Here is a 19,060-nt window from a genome sequence, read left to right as displayed (position 1 = left end):
GTATCTCACCTTCTCCGATGCCCTCACTTTAGGCTCTGTGCACATTCAGAGGACCGCAACTGGTTTCAAACAAGGATGAGCCAACCTTCCTTCCCAGAGAGGCAAAGGCAATATGCTCCAGGCTTCACAGCATCATGTGCATACTCCTGGGAGGGCTACAAAAAGAAAGTTACTAGTTTGTCTTCTGTGTGTCGATTCCTCCCAACCCAAGCTTCAAGGTGGAGAAGTGTGGCTCACTGGTTAGAGCAGGCAGACCCTGAAGCAGAGGTCAGACCCGGGACCAGGGTTCGATTCCCGACGCGGCAGGGTGTTGAGCTCAAATGTCCACGGACTCGATAATTCTCGATTCGGTGCCTGACCTAATCATGGGTTCACACTCTGCAACTCTGGGCATTAAGCTTGCTTAATCTCCACAACGGCCCCCCTGCGGCGGGATGCCTGGCTTTCACCTTGGGGATGCCCTGTAGGGGCTATCTCACAGGGAAAAACCAGGACGGGTTCCCAAGGCAAGCGCGGAGATACCCCTTCGGGGGTCGATTCTGGCGCTATATAAGAAATGTAATAATAATGTAATGTAATAACCCTACACCATAAGTGTCAGCCAGTTCTTTTTTAGATGAATGCACATGTGCAGACACTAAAAGGAAATTGCTTATGAGTTGAGGAGCTTTCTGAGAGCATCATTTGTGGTTAGCAAGAAAACTGAATTTGTTAATATTATATACATGTGTTTTTCTTGTATAGCCATATTCCAATAGGCGTTATCGACAAATAAGCCGGTGTCTAAGACCTGGTATTGGTAGGCGGTATCTTAGAAGAGCCTGTCTTCCTACCACTCGTGGTTCATCATACCAGCGTCACATTGGCGTGGGCGTCAGTGTCGGACACCCAGGGGTAACGTCTGTCGCGGGTTCAAGTGTGGCGTCCATCCATACCACAGTGGTGAGACCACTCTATGCGCCACGCCTTCTTGTACAAGGGAACCGGCTGCTCACCTTCCTTCTGCCAACTCTACAACATGCCGACCAATAAGTAAAAAGTTCAACAAGTTTCGAGGTGTTTTTTTTTTCTTGTAGATATTTTCGTGACAGGAAAGAAGACGGATTTCCTGTTCACAGCTGTACTTGACAAGCTTAACACATTTCAGTGCTCTGAATTCTAAAAACAAATCAAACATAAGAGAAACAGTTTATTCCGTGAAGAAGACAACATCGAAAGGTTATGAGAGGCCATTGTTGATCAGATAACTTTTTATCTATTGACTGAATGCAGAATGGGACAAGAGTGGTTAGATTAGTTTTGAATGATAATAATGCAGATTGTTTTTCCCTTCACATCCCCTTGCAAAGAAAACATAATGCCTGCTAAAGGAGGGACACTAAACCCAATCTCTTGTAAACTGACTGCTGTTGGTCTCTCTGGCCTGTAGAAGCAGTCCTACCTGAGCCCTTTGTCTTCTCAGCCTGACTTGTCGTTCAGGGGAGCCTGGGAACAGCCATGCTGTGATGTCATCAGTAGGCGTCCCATCCACCTCTCGACAGTAGGGAGCAGTGCAGAGCTTGTAAAAGGAGCCCTGAGTTGTATGTTACAAAGAGAGCCAAACAAAGTAGAAGCTAGCAAAGTCAGCACTTTACAGTTTATCCGTTGGCACGTAAAAGATGTACAATTCCGTTTTAAAACTTTTCAAGATGCGACTGCTCCTAATTAATTTTTTGATTATATCCACTTTAAACATGCTTCTATTCTGCCAATCATTTGTTTGCAAGCATCAAATATCCCAACTGGACCCCTAGCCAAGCAATACATTATTGTTTACGAACTGCCAGAAGTTGCAGTGGGTGGGGGCACTTCTACCACAGCCACAAGTCGGTAGCGTCTCACACAGGTAAGAGTGGTGATGGGGGTGTGTGGAAGTGAGCAGACGACGGGTTAAGTAATATTAAATAATGAATAAAAACCAGTGATGCGTTGAGCGCAAGGTGAGTGGTTGTATTTATTTACTATTACTTAACCTGTCGACTTCGACCACCCCGCCCTACCCCACTGCTCACCGCTCTTACCTGTGCGAGCCGCTACTGCCACATGTAGTACAACTTACTAATAATGACCACATGTATATAGAACATATTACCCAGTGCTTAATTTGAGCCTGTGGTTTCCGGTGCTGGCACCAGCACTTAATTGTCAACACTGGCACTTGTGGCAGTCTGCCACTGGGTGGCGCTGTCTGCCTACGTTAGAGATTACCACAACAACCGTTAATTATTTATACAATGGAGGACTATCCCTGCTGCCCAAGACATTCTTCATAGCTATGGAGGCCTGAAACAGTCCGATTTGTCAGACTTGTAGGAGTGTGATGGTTAGTATTTGTTTAGCATAGCAGGGGCAATGTAAATGTAAATGTGTTTGTATTTATATAGCGCCTTCTACCCAGAGGTCTCATAGCGCTGTATTCCTACCGCTGTGGAACCCTTCCTGGCTTTCCTCTGAGATGTCCACTCCTGGGCACCCCCAAGGTGAAGCCAGGCATCCAAGCGCTGCTGGGGTCTGTGTGGAGATTAAGCAAGCTATTGCCCAGAGTCACAGAGTGGGACCCGTGATTGGAATAGGCACCGAGGCGAGAATTATCAGGTCCGGGGAGATGGAATCCAAGAGCCGCCGAGGCGGGAATTGAACCCTGGTCCCGGGATAGACCTCTGCATCAGGGTCTGCCGCTCTAACCATTGAGCCACACTTCTCCACATGTGTGGTGCAAGATGCAGTGGCCTCCTGACAAGAGCCTTGGCACTTCTTTTTTTAACAAATGAATCACTGAATTACCCCAGGGTCTCTGGCGCATGACGCCACACCGATGAGGACGCATGTTTTATGTGCTGTGTTGGGGGATGGCAGCATTGACAGAAAAGGGAAGCGAGATTGTCGCTTAATTCAACACTAGACTCGCAAGCATTTCCGAAACAGGAAGTCAAGCTTTGCCTTTTGACCAGTCACGTTTCCTTCAAAGAAAACTTTGGAAGAAAATGGAGCAGTGGCTTCTACTCTGGCCGGGCCGCCCTACTGAGCTGTTTCGATGCTGGGTCAGGGGGTTACACATCGCTGCGGTGAGATTTCATGTCATAAGGTTCACACCAGTAGACATGTCATTCGTGTCAGTTGTGAAGTTCTTAAAAGTCACTTCTCAAGTTGTATATTGTAGAAAATCTTATATTGTACTAGCCCTGTAGCCATACAGAGGACATGACAAGATGGCGCTGCCAGTGACATGCTGACTTGTAAAATATGTGGCGGTCTGAAGGTCACATGTCTGAATCCCAGCTAGGCCAACTCATGTCGAGGGCAGAAAATTGGGCACCAAAAATGGGTAAAATTAACATCTGTTACTTGTAGTGCGCAGTGATGCGCCATATATGTATATTAATTAAGCAGTGACGTATGGCCACCAAACGTATCAGCTATTACATGTGTTCACGTGTGGCAGCACTGTAGACAAGTCAGTCATTAACGTCCTCGTTTGGAATATAGTGTTACGTTTGTGCCACTACTGCGACACTACAAAGCAGGCAGTCTTTGCTGCCCGCCCCTGTGACTGGGGGTGAATGTTTTGCCATTGTGCAACATTCCGTCCATCTTCTTGTTTGTTTTGCTGTTCACCCTATGTGGGAAGGGTATGCCCAGACGTGGGTCCCGTGCTCACTAAGCCACTGGAGTCGAGCTATCCTGGCTGAAGACGGCTGATAGCCAGAAACCGGTCTTAGGATGCTTGATTCCGGTCCAGGGATGACATGGCTTGGCAGTTCGGGCTGGACTGTACCCATGGGGCACAGGGTCAAGACTGATTTGCATATGGCCATGTCTGAACTGGGGTGGCTTTGTGAGCAAAATAACGATGGATTAAACCCAGATCTGTGACTGGGGGTGAATGTTTTGCCATTGTGCAACATTCTGTCCCTCTTCTTGTTTGTTTTGCCGCCCCTGAAAAAGAGCAGCAGTGAACCTATCTGTACCACAACGGTGGTCCTGCAGAGATAGGAAAGAAGTTAACAAGAATCCCACATTATCACTTTAACAGCATCCCAAATGGGGGCAGGAGGCAGGTGCAACAGAGCTGGGGAGACGAGCATGCACGTGCGCTCCAGACAGCCCTTTATTGTACCCCCATCAGATCACCGATCTGCCCCCCAAGTTCTCTCTCGTTTGAGAAGCTGTGAAGCAAGCCACCTGTATGCTGCACCGGCAGGACACACCTTAGCAAGCAGTGCCTGCCTCCACGAAGATACCTTTTATCAGTCTCTCGGTGTTTGGCTTGCAGTAAACGGCTGCCCCGTGTTTGCCTAAGAACATTTAATATCTTAATTTTTCTATCTGTGCCCCGGGTCTGTTTGCACAAAAAACATAAAAATCAGTTGTCGGCACTTCACTCAAACGGCCGCGAGTGAATATGTGATTTTTTGTTTGTTGTCTGTACACAGAGGCTGGAGTGTGCAGGCGCAGGCAGATTGTAACTTTGGAAACAAAGGCTTAGTTTTGCCAGTTATTGTTGTATCAATGGGGACTGGCTGTTTTGGTAGCCTCCTTCCAGGTGCAATAACCGGGTCAGGTTGCACCTGTTTGGGGGGTTGTTGTGCAAATGCAATCCATCTTTTTCGGCCTCCATGGGCTCACTGCTCTGTTTTGAGATTGCAACCAGGGAAAGGTCAAATTAAAGGTTCGGTTGAGGAGAATCTGTTTACAGTAAATATGTCCAAACGGCCCTTGGCAGAAAGGCGGCTCGCTTGGAATGTTCAGAAGCAACAAAGCAATCCTTTCGCCCTGATTGGTCAGACCCGGAGATTAGGCTCCGCCCTGCACTTTCCACACCTGGCAGAACCGAGCCGGGCCAAAGGTGGGCCCTTGGTCTAAACACTGCCGGGCCCCTGGCAGAGTGAGGTGTAAAACATGAGCGTCGGTCTCTTGTACGAGGCAGAAACGGGGCCAATGTGTTTTGTCTTTTATGGGGCAAGCGATTGCCACCTCGATCCGAACAAACACAGGACTTTTTGTCTTTTATAAATATACACATATATATATTACACATATATGTATATGTATATGTATATATACATACCAAGGTATTGGTAGTTTGCAAGGGTCCACCGCGAGAAACACTATGGACATGGGGCTGCTGCTGAATGCAGTCTGACATTGCACAGAGACGCTGGATCACTGCATCACGGCGTCACGGCTCCGTCCAAAACTGCTCTTGGGTTTGCAGCGGTGGGGACCCGAGGTGGCCTTTCACGTCTGTTATTTACGGGACTGTCTGGACTCAAATTTGTCCCCTTCCCCCCTTGGCAACAGGTACATCAAGGCGCACTGAAGCATTAGCTTCCTCCGCACTAACTTTGAACTGATGAGTGCATTCTGGGATATGGAGTCCTGGAGGTAACAACCTCAGCTGCATAACATCAAGGCGGAGCCTGCATGACTCTAAATACTCGGAGTTACCGCGATGGCCATGAGAGGAAAAAGACAGACCTATGGCATGGTTAGGCATCTGATGAAGGCAACGAAAACGCCGAAATGCATTATGCCCTAATGCGACAAATTAAAGGTTACCTGGAATCCCCGTTGTTGTCCTCTGGTCTTTTCTTCTGGAGGGACTTTACTTGGATATATATATATAATATAACTCATGAGCACCGACATGTGAGGTTTCACATGTTTCTCCACGGCCCACTTATTCTGTGTAAGTACTTATGTGACTTATATGGTCCGGATCTATCCACTGAGCACGTGGGCATCAATCATTCTCGAGCCGCTCATGATGTTCCGGGTCTCACAGTATGTAATAGTTGCGAAATTCTTAAAATGGGGCTCGCTGTTTTTAGGGAGAGGAGGTGCACTTGGGCTAAGGGAGTACAGTACGTAAGTAGCTTAATTTTAGCGCCCATTTTCAAAGGAAGCAGACTGACAGGACACTCGTCCACAGAAAGCACCTAGGCGCCTCCTATGGGGTAGGAAGCGCTTTATAAACGCAACTGAGTGGAAAAGTCCAAAGAACAAAGCACGTGAGAAGGGGGCAGGGTTTCCAACACTCATCGCTCAGATCGAAGCGCAGTTACCTGTGCTGCGTGGGCAGGTTAATCAGTAACTAGGCACAGGTGAGGCTTGCGGCATGGCCTCCTTCAGTCTGGCGGCATCTTAAGTGGAAACCTCCCGTCTTTATCATGGCTGCTCAAGCCAGAGTTGTAAAAATGAATAGGTAACCTGTCCCTGTGATATCGGTGCCCGGTGTGTGCCAGTGGATGCCCGCGCCTCCAGTACAACAGGGAGTCCATATAATACAGACTAATCTGTGCGCGCATGTCTGGTTAGCCATTCAAACTACAGGTCCGGGTTTATTTTTCTGGGAAGGAGGTATTTTCAAAGACAGATCAGTGTTTACAGGACTGGGTTAGCGGCACGTGACCGTGTCTTGGCTCAGAAATCTTACAGAGTGACTCGTTTGTTGTTGGTAACACAGTGTCACAGAACAAATAAAGTCATGGGTTTGAGCATGAGAGGCACCTTTTACAAAATTCTTAATCTTATGAATGTTAAAGGGTCCTGCGTCTCCATTCTTATGTCTGGGGTTTGCCAGCACATCTGAATAGGTGGTATGTCCCCTTAAGCCTTCTTCAACTAGCCTCTTTCAACCATTGGCTGGACATTTTGTCAGTCATATCTTGGCTCCGCCCAGTTGCTTATTCATATCTCAGCTAATGCTATTGGCTGGTTTGTGTATCCTATTGAATTGAATTGAATTGATAAAAATTTATAATGCGCAGAACAATAACCCGCAGGTATCAAGGCGCCTAACAATACAATCAAAATTGAAACAGACGTCCTTACATATAGGCTTGTCGGAAGAGACGAGTTTTTAGGGCAATGCGGAATTTCTGTAAAGATGGAAGGGATCTCAGGTCAAGAGGAAGATCATTCCACCATTTGGGGGCTAACGTGGAGAAAGCCCTGCCACCCCATTTATCACACTCTTGAGTGCTAGCTTTCAACTGCATGATGGACAACTTTACAACTTCTATGCGTTCCTTCTGGCTCCTTCCTTTTAGAATGTTTTATGGTCAATTGTCTAAATAAACTTGTTTTTGAACCTGAACCTTCCTTTGTGTCTGCATCATAGGCTGGGAAAGAAAAAAAGTGAAAATGTAAGCTCTTGCTTTCGAGACCTTGGATCATCCCTCAAAACATTTTTCTTATCACAGGTTTCGATTCTCAGAACTGTGAGGAGAACATTGACGACTGCCCCGGTAACACCTGTAAGAACGGAGGGACCTGTGTCGATGGGGTGAACACTTACAACTGCCAGTGCCCCCCAGAGTGGACAGGTAAGTCACAGCTGTGCCGCCTGTCTTCTGCAAGGAACAGCCATCTGTATTGTGTTACCCTTAATGCCTTACAGATCAGAAGTGAAAGGGGAAGTTCCACTCCACCCTTTTAAGGGTTAAATTATTGTGTTTTACATAAAATCCCAGAAACATCCTCTTATGATTTTGTACAGAGTAAATTCTGTAACTTTTTCCCAACTTTAATAACTAAAAGTGAACACTTTGCAGCCGCCATCTTTCCCCTCCCTTAATGTTGAAGACCTGTTTCCGGTGGAGAAATAAGTGTTATATTTCCAACAAATTACAATGCTTGGATTTTAGTGATATGCACATATTTTGCTTTTCCTCATCATATATGTCTCGTGGGCATCCTTTTTGTTGGATGTGGACGTTGTCGTTAATGACAGAGACCTTCCAATTTCCTGGAATCGAGTCTGATGAAAACTGTGAAAAAATACACACAAATATTCAATAATGAAATTTAGGATGTGAAGTATTTTGAAGGCATGATTTCCTAATCTGACTTCCTTAATGTTTCTTCTTGTAAAAAGTTTCTGATAGGGCCATGGTTTTGTTGGGTGGAATAAGCATTTTTTGAAAATGTGCCTTTTGGTCTATCATTGCAGGGCAGTACTGTACTGAGGATGTTGACGAATGCCAGCTGATGCCAAATGCCTGCCAGAATGGGGGCACATGCCACAATTCCCATGGAGGATACAACTGCGTGTGCGTGAATGGTTGGACTGGCGAGGACTGCAGTGAGAACATTGACGATTGTGCCAACGCCGCCTGCTACGGCGGGGCCACCTGTCATGATAGGGTGGCATCTTTCTACTGCGAGTGCCCGCATGGACGAACAGGTCAGCTATCCGATATCTTTATCTACCTTCGACAATGACAAGCATCCTCTACTTCTTCCAGACTCCACCTCAGCAACCGAACTCTCTCGGCCGTACCATTATAAGCAATCTTGTATCCCCCCCTTCCCGGGCTTCGTCCCCATGCTCCAAGGCAGAGTACAGGGCTCCATTGCTTACCACCTAGACTTCCACCATAGAAGTTCAAGTACTTGCCGACATGCATAATACTGAACATGGTACTCTAAAAGCTTATATCGAACCTACTATATACACACAGTTATGGTATACATATCAGAGCAAGAGACCCATATGAGGTTATTTTTGCCTGGAAATAATTATCCAGAGAGGGGTCTTACAGCATTTTCTTCAGATAATGGGTTCATTTTGGGCAGCTCGCCCCACAGCATAGATTTAAGCCATAGAACTCACCTTCCACAATTAGATTCCATGACAAAAGTATGGACTATAAGTAACTTTCTCCAAGAACTCATTGATAAAGCAACCAGGGGTAAATATTTGTGGAAATTTCACTTCTGGTGGCCGTCCGCATGATTATTGAGGATTTAACATGCTTTTGCAACCCTGCGGACATTACAAGGAGCCTTAAGCTAGGGGCAGATACCTCATTTTGAACTCTTGGCTATCAAAACAAGCATATGGGGTTATAGTCAGTTTCAAACCTCAACTTACCACCTCACTCAGTAACATACTTCTCATATGACGTCCACTGACCCAATGTCTGCTATGTTTCCAGGTTGTAAAAAGGCATGTAGTATGAATTTATTGTGCAGTTTAAAGGGGCCATCCAGTCCTGCATAAGTAACAATGGTCAACAGAAGGCCTTCTAGACCGTTGCTTTGTTTGATGACGTCAGCAGAGGTTTTGAGACCTTTTGTGACATCATTCACCAGATGGTCTCTTTAAGGTACAGGCCTCAGTCAGCCTCTTGCTGCCTTACAGAAACAAAAACTCGTCCAACACATTTTCGACCAAGCACCCTTAATTACACATAAGGGGGTGGGGGGTGTCCTAACAAGTGCTGCCACCTAACTTGATGCCTATGTTTTGACAGGGCTCCTCTGCCACCTCAATGACGCCTGCATCAGTAGCCCTTGCAATGAGGGTGCCAACTGTGATACCAACCCAGTGAATGGAAGGGCCATCTGCACCTGTCCTTCTGGCTACATGGGGCCAGCATGCAATCAAGACGTCGACGAGTGCTCTCTTGGTAAACATTATTTAATGTATCTTCCAGTTTCTTGCAAATCTCTAATTCAAAGCTCAATGTACCGGGTCTTGTTGCATGCACCGCATGAAGATAGCCCGACCAACCACATTTCAATAACGTTTTAGTTACAAGGAGCTTGCTATTGTAAATTAGTAAACTTGTTAGCCCTAAAGCAGGTCCTTCCTTTTTGCAGGTTCCAACCCCTGTGAGCATGCCGGCAAGTGCCTGAACACCCTAGGATCCTTCCAGTGCCAATGCTCCCCGGGATACACGGGTCCCCGCTGTGAGATGGATGTCAACGAGTGCCTGTCCAATCCATGCAAGAATGATGCCACGTGCCTGGACCAGATCGGGGAATTCCAATGCATCTGCATGCCAGGTCAGTATATAGGCACCGAGAAAGTACAGACAGATATGGACCACTAGGTCAGTATCCTTACTTGGAGAATGTACATGGTAAAACAGATGTCAAGTGCAGTAAGTACTCCTTGGAACAAACATCAGCAATCATCGTTTTTATAAAAAATATGGAAGCATTTTATTAGCAGAAGTTATTATGGTGGATCAATTCAGATGTTGCAAATTGAATGAGCCAATAAATTCTAACCCATGTTTGTTTTTGTTGTCACAAAACCTGCGGCACTGATTCTTTGTAAGTGGCTTTCTGTCTATATTGAGCTTCTATACTTTACCTTTCCAGGTTACGAAGGTGTTTTCTGTCAAACAAACACAGATGAGTGCGCGAGCAGCCCCTGCTTGCACAACGGCCGCTGCATTGACAAGATCAACGAGTTTCATTGCGAGTGCCCCATAGGTAAGTGACCCGATCAATGGCCCTTTTGTCAGCCTAGGCTTCATCAGTGTGAATCTCTTCTAGATTCACATGCTGTTCACTATTTTGCCCAATGGTGTTCGGGTCCTGAAATGTATTTTAAAGTTTTTTGCTAGGGCACCGCCCATCGACAGAGTCAATAGCACTTACCGTGATGTCAGCGGTCAACTCAGTGTCCCAGTTTGTCTCCTCTGTTTTTAGATTCTCTGCTGCACCAATGGGAAGTTATTCTTTTCATGTGGCTGTCAGATTAGCATTTCCAGATGTCAGTCAAGATGCTTGTTATGTTCTTCCTTAAATTCATCAGTTTTGGAGTTAGTTTGTAAAAGTCCTTCTGCAAGTGTTCTCAGGATGCATGATTTCCTTCCAGTGTTCTGAATTGTTGATGTGTAGTTCTATGTGTGTGTGTGTCTGCTTGTTGTTCTTGTTAATTAGCATTTCTGTTAAGCACAATGTTATTAGCCTGACATCAAAGTGCATTTTAGTCCAGGGTGTGTTTACATTGCCAGTGCCACTGATATGTTTGTACGTACTCTGCACAAACATGCAGAATTTTAAATATTTTTCATTAGTCGTTCCTTCTTTGTCAATTTCTCTTACCTTGCCTCACACCAGTCTTGATTTTTTTTATATCTGCTCTTCACTGTTTTATCCATAATCCGTCTGTAAGAATGAACTCATTACGAACACAGTATTAAAAATAACCGTGGTTGAAAGGTGCAACTCACCCGTAAAGAAAAGTAGCCTGAAAAATGAAAAATGCAGGGTTTTCTGCATTATTTCTTCCATATCCTGCTTCTTCAGGTTCAATGTTACATTCATTAAGGTCGATAATTTTAAACTTGATAAAGTAGGCAAGCTGAATTCTGACAAACATTGCCTCTTCTTAAGAGTATCTAGAACAGGAACCCTGTTTGCCCAAGGCATGAGGGCGCGAGACCAGGCAGGAGCCTCTGGGTAAGAGGAAGGTGCACAGGGAATGGGGAGACTTTTCATCCCGGTGTCGAAGATTTATATGTTCTGCTCAGAATGGAGAGACAGCGCTTCAATGCCTGCCTGGGCTCCATTCACATTCCCCGTGAGTCCTATCCATGGAAACACGGTGTGGGTTCCTGGACGTGTCAGAATCCATAGGGATGGAAATAAATCCTGTAGCTTTGTCCTGGGGTGGTAAAAGCTTTGATCATAGGGGCACGAGCTCCTCTCTCCCGCCTTCCTACGCCTACATAGAAAGGGCTCATGTCATGGGTGCACTCTTAAGGCGGACGCCTGCAGAATTTTTAAGACTCGCATCCTTTACGATTTGCATGCTCGCGAGGCAAGGCTGAGGTCATTCCTGCACTCAAAGGCGAAATCGAGGCAGGGGGACAAAGGCCTGTTCTCGCGAGGAATTTGGTTTGCAATGGTAAGAGGTAGAGGTATGCTGGAACTTTTTATGCCCGGGGACAGCAGGGGAAATCTTTTCACCACCTTATTGTTGGGAATTGAAAGGAGGGGTCCAGCGAGGAGCCGGTGAAAGCCAGGCATAGCTGTTAATCCTTCCTGGGGAGAGCTGCACGAGTTTGTATAGAACTTTACAGAAGGCAGGGGCTTTTTGGTGAATTAAGAGGGTCAGATGAGAATTTCTTTACCCCTAGCCTGCAAACAAATTGCCCCGGATAACAGCCACGATCCTTCTGACAAGGGCACGTTCGCTTTGGCATCACTAATTGCTGCTTTCAAATTGTATTAAACCAGAATTGTGAATAAAAACTGGCGACACATTGCATTAATTTAGTGACACATGTATGTGATGGCGTGGCGGCAATGGGCTGTCCCTGGTTCTTGTTGTGGAAGCTCATGCTCCCGGTGCAGGGTTGTGTTGGGATTGTCGACAGGTTTCAGTCGTATTTCCACATCACATGGGTAGGAAGCCGGCAAACGACTGGTGTCGCAGTAAGGCCCATGGACCAGACCACAAACGGCCCGTGTCCCTGTCGTTCATTGTCCTGTCATGCATGTGAGAGGGCCAGAGTGATGTTCTATGTAATGAATACAGTCATACTTTAATGAAATGACAAAAGTCACCATGAACCTTGGTATTGACGCATTTTGCTCTCTTGCAGGTTTTAATGGCCCCCTCTGCCAGTTCGACATTGATGAATGTGCCAGTACCCCTTGCAAGAATGGAGCCAAATGTCTGGACGGTGCAAATTCATACACGTGCGACTGTGCCGAAGGTATGTTATCAGCCTGGGAAGGAGGAAACTGGTTGTAAGATGATGCTTGGGAATTCCCTTAATCACCTACTGCATGCTTAATAAGTGCTTTAAAATTGCAAGCAATGAGAATGCTCGCGAATGCATCCGTCACAAATAAATAACTATTTGGAAGTCTTCTTTTTTAGTTCTCACAACAAACATTTAAACATCTCAACTTCCAAAGACATATCAGAGTGAATAGAGAGTGCAGTAGGTTTACAAATCGATTCAACAGACATGAGCATGGGTCGTTGGGTAAAGGGGGGCTTTTAATCAGTGTTGAGGAGGCTGCTTCTAGGGAAAAACATTCCACTGAGCATTTCCTTCAGATTAGCCAATGGGAGGGCAGCAACTGTCAAGGCTGCGAGTGAAACTAAAGGAGAGCCTGGACAAAAAGCGAAGATATGAGCCCTGGCTGCAAACAAAGTGTCTTTTGTGGAGAACTCCCGCCAGAACCTTACTGCTGAACGGCCTCCAATTATGGCCCCGCTGGTGGCGGGCAGCGATGAAAAGATGCTGCGCGGGCTTGATGACCCATAGGGAACGTTATCCGGGGTGTTGTCTAAAAGCTTCACTCGGTGCAGTGGCCCAGGGTAAAACAGGGCCATTAATGCCCCGGATTGTCTTTGGCGAGGAGTTCATGGACGAGAAAATGGAGCTGTCTTAAAGTCGACAGATTTATTCATGTTACCTTTAACATACAAAATAATGATGTCTATTATTCCAAATTCTGTAGAATTCCACAGATGGCATGTGGAGTCCGCGCAGCATAAGCTGAAGGTAGTTTTTTTCTATCTGATGCCCCGCCACCATGGCTTTCCCTCTGTCTGCGGATGTGACATGCGCAGTGGTATAAGTGGTCCTTTGTAGGGCGCAGCCTTTAGTTGCTCACACTTCCAGTGTTCTGCTGCCCCAGTGGTCGCAGCAAGAATGCACCCTTTGGTGTTGCAGTTTCTCTGGTGAACACTTGCAGCTAGGACAGGGGCTGGTCTCTTTGACAAAACTTCTTCAAGATCTGCGCGTTCCAGCTTGCATGATTGCTTCCTCACATGAAATAAACATGTTCAGGAAGTAGCCAGGCTTCACTTAAGTCTCTTACGGTAGAATGATCATGTCTTCATTCTGGTCTGTAGACAAGATGCACAGCCCATTGTGGTCTACACCTGGTGTTCTCTCGGTGACCATCATTGAGTGGTTTGAGACTGGCACAAAGGCGAGGGCAGATGCAGTCAGGGGGCATATTTTTACTGGCAGTCACGCTTTCAAGCAAAACTGCATACCATGGTCATATCCTAAATGCAGGACTTCTGAAACGAACTTGTGAGTTAATGGCAGGCATCTCCCAATGCATGCATTGAACTTAGGTGCAGTAGCTGCCTTGGTCATGGCTGATGCCTTCAGACAGTGCCGGCATGTTCAAAGCATGCAGTGAACTTAGGTGCAGTTAGCTGCCTTGGTCATGGCTGATGCCTTCAGACAGTGCCGGCATGTTCAAAGCATGCAGTGAACTTAGGTGCAGTAGCTGCCTTGGTCATGGCTGATGCCTTCAGACAGTGCGGGCATGTTCAAAGCATGCAGTGAACTTAGGTGCAGTAGCTGCCTTGGTCATGGCTGATGCCTTCAGACAGTGCCGGCATGTTCAAAGCATGCAGTGAACTTAGGTGCAGTAGCTGCCTTGGTCATGGCTGATGCCTACAGACAGTGCCGGCATGTTCAAAGCATGCAGTGAACTTAGGTGCAGTAGCTGCCTTGGTCATGGCTGATGCCTTCAGACAGTGCCGGCATGTTCAAAGCATGCAGTGAACTTAGGTGCAGTAACTGCCTTGGTCATGGCTGATGCCTACAGACAGTGCCGGCATGTTCAAAGCATGCAGTGAACTTAGGTGTAATAGCTGCCTAAATCACGGGCGATGCCTACAGACAGTACCGGCTTGTTAATCTACTGCTCCTTGCCCGCTAGAACATTAGATTCCCATAAATAGGTTCATATAAATATAGTTAAAAGTTAATCTACAAGCTGCTACTGCAAAGTGCTCTTGCCTACAATGTGTGAATTGACACAAGGTGTCCCTCAAGAAAAGAGCCCACCTGGCTGCTCTGAAACATCCTTTCAGACATTCTCAGCCTTATTCAGGTGAGGTGTTAGGAGAGTGATGAGGCTTCAGAGGCTGGACTGATCTACTGCACATGCTCACCAACCACCATCAGTGATCGAGTGGGTCCCACACACCCCCATTCTGGGGTTACAATTTCCAATCCTAATGAGGTGACGGATGTAAAAAAGGCTCTAAAGATGGGGAACCCTCCTTACTGCTTTGTCGGTGTACAGTGGACATCAGTATGCTCCATACAGACGCCGCATTTGGTCAATTTCCAAACAGATTATATTTAACACGTTATTTCCGGACCCAGCCATTAGATGGAGAATCTTGTGCATCATGTGAATCTAGAATATTTGAAAGCGCTAAAGCTATTATCGCAGGGAATTAGCCTTACCCAAAATTCTCACAGACTGACCTCATGGGACATTTTGCCGCAGCCGGTTATCAGGAGCGTGTACGAATACTCAAGTAAACCCATGCTGTGTGTATGTTTGCATTGTCAGGATATTCAGGCTTCCACTGTGAGACGGACATTGATGAATGTGACCCTGATCCCTGCCACTACGGGACCTGCTCCGACGGCATCGCAGATTTCACCTGCCACTGCGAGCCCGGCTACACTGGCCACCGATGTGAGATCGACGTCAACGAGTGCCAGAGCATGCCCTGCCAGAACGGAGGAGAGTGCCAGGACCGCAAAAACAGCTATGCCTGCAAGTGCCACAAAGGAACCACAGGTACCTGCCTTCTTCATCTCAATGTTTTCATGTTTTGAGCTCAGTTTTAGGGTCATCTTACGAAGGCGTTTCATATACTGACACCAAACAGCATTATTTTTGCAGAGCAATGTGAAATATCATGATGGTCTTTCTTTTGTTCTATGTGGTGGTAATTGTCATGCTATTGATTGTTATCATTTGTGTCTGCGGAGTGCGCACTGGTCTGTGACAGCTGCTGTTAACATTCCTTTCAAAAGGGGTCAATTGTGAAATCAACATGGATGACTGTGCCAGCAGCCCTTGCGACTACGGCAAATGCATTGACAGGATAAACGGCTACGAGTGCACGTGCGAGCCTGGATACACAGGTAAGACTGCCATGGAGAGGGCCCATTCTGATGCTTGCGGCAACTTACATTTGAGCGTTCACCATTGGTTATGGTAGATCACATGTCCAGGACATTGCCCATTGCACATCAGGGCAGCTCAGGCGGATAAGCATATTGAAATGGAAATTGATAAATCTAACTTAGTCAGCACTTTCAGCCCTTTCTATGCCATACAGGAATGAAGGGCCATCAACTAGCCACCCCTTCATGTCTACACACGGCTGCAATACTTGATTCAAGGTTTTGAACCAAAATAAACTAACCAAAGAAAACCTGATCTGCAGGCCCAGTGCATTACAATAACTGCTTGAAACATAAAACAGTGCCTCGGGTCAGGGGCTTGAAAGAGATGTACAGCATTGTTCCCCATGAAAAGCGATGTTTTTTGCACTGGTTCATACATATTGGTTTTCGGCACTCGTATATACATGAGTGTTCGCGAGCCCTAATCCATAGCTCGTTTAAGTAAAGGCCAACAAAAGTCGAGGAGAGGGCAGGTGAAAAGCTAACATATTTAATGCATGTGTATGGTGGTGGCTTTACTTGCTATGAAAAATTGATATAAATGAATAAAGAGGGGCAGAGTTATCAGAGTGGTTTCGGTCTTGAGGCTGCCAAAATAATCCAAGCTATTCTACGCTATTGGTGTTATTTCAACTCTGCGCCTTTGACTCATATCGCTAACATTGAATAAAGGAGTGATTCTCAGGATAGAGCTTCTTTTGGTGAATTAAATCTAGACTATAATTAGAAATGGGATCGCAGGTAGCGACTTTGAGCCAGCGACGGTGCACTGAGCACAAGGTTGTTATCGCCAGACCCAAAAGACGACAAAAGGAAAGAGAAGCTCGCAAACGAGGCTTCCAGTCTGTTGAAGGCTGGTGGATATCGCATTGCTCGCCTTGTCAGACTGGTTCTGTTTGATCACCGCAACTCTCAAAAGGCCCCCTTTGAAAACTGAAGACCCTCTCCTCCGGCGCTTTTGCTCACCTGCGATACGGGTTCCTTAATCATGGAGCTGCTCACCCAAAGGATGCGTATAAAGCAGGCACAAAGGGGCTTTTCTTTCCTTCATAGCCAAGGACTGCTTCCTTTAGTATTTATTTGTATGATGCTACAGGTGTTGTTTTCCAAGAGAAAGACTCCAGTAGCATATTATCCGATAGATGAGGCACACAGTAAAGGAGAACTGCCTGCAGCATTTATTTGATAATGCGTAGAATTTCTTTATGAGCATGATTTTTAATAGGCAATAAGTTGTTGAGCGATGGCCCAAGACCTTAAGCCAGTTGTTCAAGCATCTCTTGTCTGCTTACATGAGGAAGAGGATACATGTTTCCACCACTCAAATTACTTTCATATTTTCACTATACTAATTCACCACTTATCCTTTATGGGTTCCGGAGTAGCGAACTACTCATCGAAAAATCTGGACGACGTATCGTCAGGGGTAGTAAGCGTCATATAAATACAATTACAATACAATGTGGTTGAGTGTGAACAGAAAGCCAAGTGTGGCTCTCAGCAGATAAACCTTGGGCATCAGTTTGAACATTTACCCCTAGCTGATAACAGCGAAGCCTCTTGAAATGTTTTAAGATCCAAGATTATCTTAAACCTTTTTTCCTATGTTTAGGGATCATGTGTAACATCAACATTGACGAGTGCAACTCGAACCCCTGTCACAACGGCGGCACGTGCAAGGACGGCATCAATGGCTTCACCTGTGTTTGCCCACAGGGCTACCAGGATCCCACCTGCCTTTCAGAAGTCAACGAGTGCAACAGCAACCCCTGCATTCACGGAAGATGTCATGATGGTATCAACGGGTACGTTTAGTACTTTGAGCTCTATGAATGAATACATTGACTGTGCAAGAATAGAAAGAAGTATGGTTGTCCAGGGAGGTGGGACTTAACCATTTGGGAGCGCGAATAAGCTCGCATTTACTTTTAAAAAGTCCTGTTGAGTCTGTCCCAACTTGATTTTGAGTCTCAAACTTCCACTACAGATGGAAGATACATGTTATTTTAGATTCACTATAATTTTTAAAGAAAACTGTTCAATAAAAATTTTCTGAATGCTCATTGTTTCCACCTCTCATTTCACTGTTAATACCCCAAAGAATTTTCAGTGTGAAGTGCAGGATTGGTTCTTCTTGTCCTGACATCATCTGGAATGGTGGCACAATGGTCATTTTATATCTGCTCCACGATAGCCGCGTCCTGAGCTACACCAGTGGCACGAAAGAGAAGTGGCTTGCTGATGATGTTACTGGTATTTCCTCACATCCTGTTTCCTTTTGCTGCCCTTCAGGGCATGCGGATGGAGCAGGTTGCTATAATCACTTTCTTTAGGTGTGGCAGAAGGTGCCAGGTGCACTAGACTCTGTGCATGCACTCAGGTTAAGCTAAGCATAATCTTTTGTATCTGTTCCTTAAATTCAAAAGAGAATCCTATTGGTTATTTAATGCGGCCACTGTGAGCGATACAGTCTTTTTGCCCAGGAAGCAACTAATGAAGATTCACATCGTTGCACTATGCTAGTCCTCTTGCTCACGTTGGCAGTGAGAGAAGACAAACACTGCGAAAGTCCTTCATTCAGTGGACCTTTGCCCTCAAAGTGGATACTTGTACCAGGAAGTGATGGCTGCATTATCTTTTCCAGCCAAGCTCCTGTTTACAACTGCTCCTGTATCAGCTCCTTCTCTAACACTGAAGCAGCTCCTCCTCTCTTCAGCAGTCCTCTGATCTTACCCTTACCATGCCCCTGGGCTCTCTGCTGGAAGGGGCATTCTTGTGCACTAATATTGCAACAAAGTAATAACTGCATTCCCTTGAGAATTGGGGAACAGAGCACAAGGCAAAGAAAAGCACCTGGGCACTAGGAAGTTTTGATGCTTTAGCCAATCAACTGCAGTTAGCATAAGATGCTATTGGGTATTTTTTTCATATTTGCCTTTTCGGACTACAGATACCGCTGTGACTGTGACCTGGGCTGGAGCGGTACAAACTGTGACATAAACAACAACGAATGTGACTCCAATCCCTGCATGAATGGAGGAACCTGCAAAGACATGACCAGCGGATACCTCTGCGCCTGCCGGGACGGCTTCAGTGGTAAGAGCAGCTTGTTATTGGGGATGAGTGGAAGCTGTATGGGGCACTGTTCGGAGCCGGAAACGATAGAGCTTTGATTTGTCTGTCCACAGCATCTTGTACCCAAACCCCCATTCTGTTTTGAGCATATCAATGGTGGCTGAAGCCGAGTGGTTGAGTATAGCTGTGGGGTTAATTCCATTGACGGACCGGCAGTGGGTAGT

The 19,060-nt window shown here is 46.1% G+C and overlaps 1 protein-coding gene across 1 annotated transcript in view; it reads left to right on the top strand.

Annotated features, from left to right (window-relative positions):
- NOTCH1 (notch receptor 1) overlaps positions 1-19,060 on the top strand; it is a 98,277-nt gene that overhangs the window by 50,555 nt on the left and 28,662 nt on the right. The window contains exons 5-14 of the mRNA XM_086921036.1: positions 7,245-7,367; positions 7,994-8,227; positions 9,300-9,455; positions 9,649-9,834; positions 10,156-10,269; positions 12,393-12,506; positions 15,133-15,366; positions 15,606-15,716; positions 17,374-17,566; positions 18,712-18,857. Of these exons, the coding sequence (XP_086777162.1) occupies positions 7,245-7,367; positions 7,994-8,227; positions 9,300-9,455; positions 9,649-9,834; positions 10,156-10,269; positions 12,393-12,506; positions 15,133-15,366; positions 15,606-15,716; positions 17,374-17,566; positions 18,712-18,857 (1,611 nt within the window). The remainder of the gene's footprint in view (positions 1-7,244; positions 7,368-7,993; positions 8,228-9,299; positions 9,456-9,648; positions 9,835-10,155; positions 10,270-12,392; positions 12,507-15,132; positions 15,367-15,605; positions 15,717-17,373; positions 17,567-18,711; positions 18,858-19,060) is intronic.

This window comes from Lissotriton vulgaris, chromosome 5 (assembly GCF_964263255.1).
Source record: "Lissotriton vulgaris chromosome 5, aLisVul1.2, whole genome shotgun sequence".
Classification (NCBI taxonomy): Eukaryota; Metazoa; Chordata; class Amphibia; order Caudata; family Salamandridae; genus Lissotriton; species Lissotriton vulgaris.
This window is presented reverse-complemented; position numbering and strand designations above follow the sequence as displayed.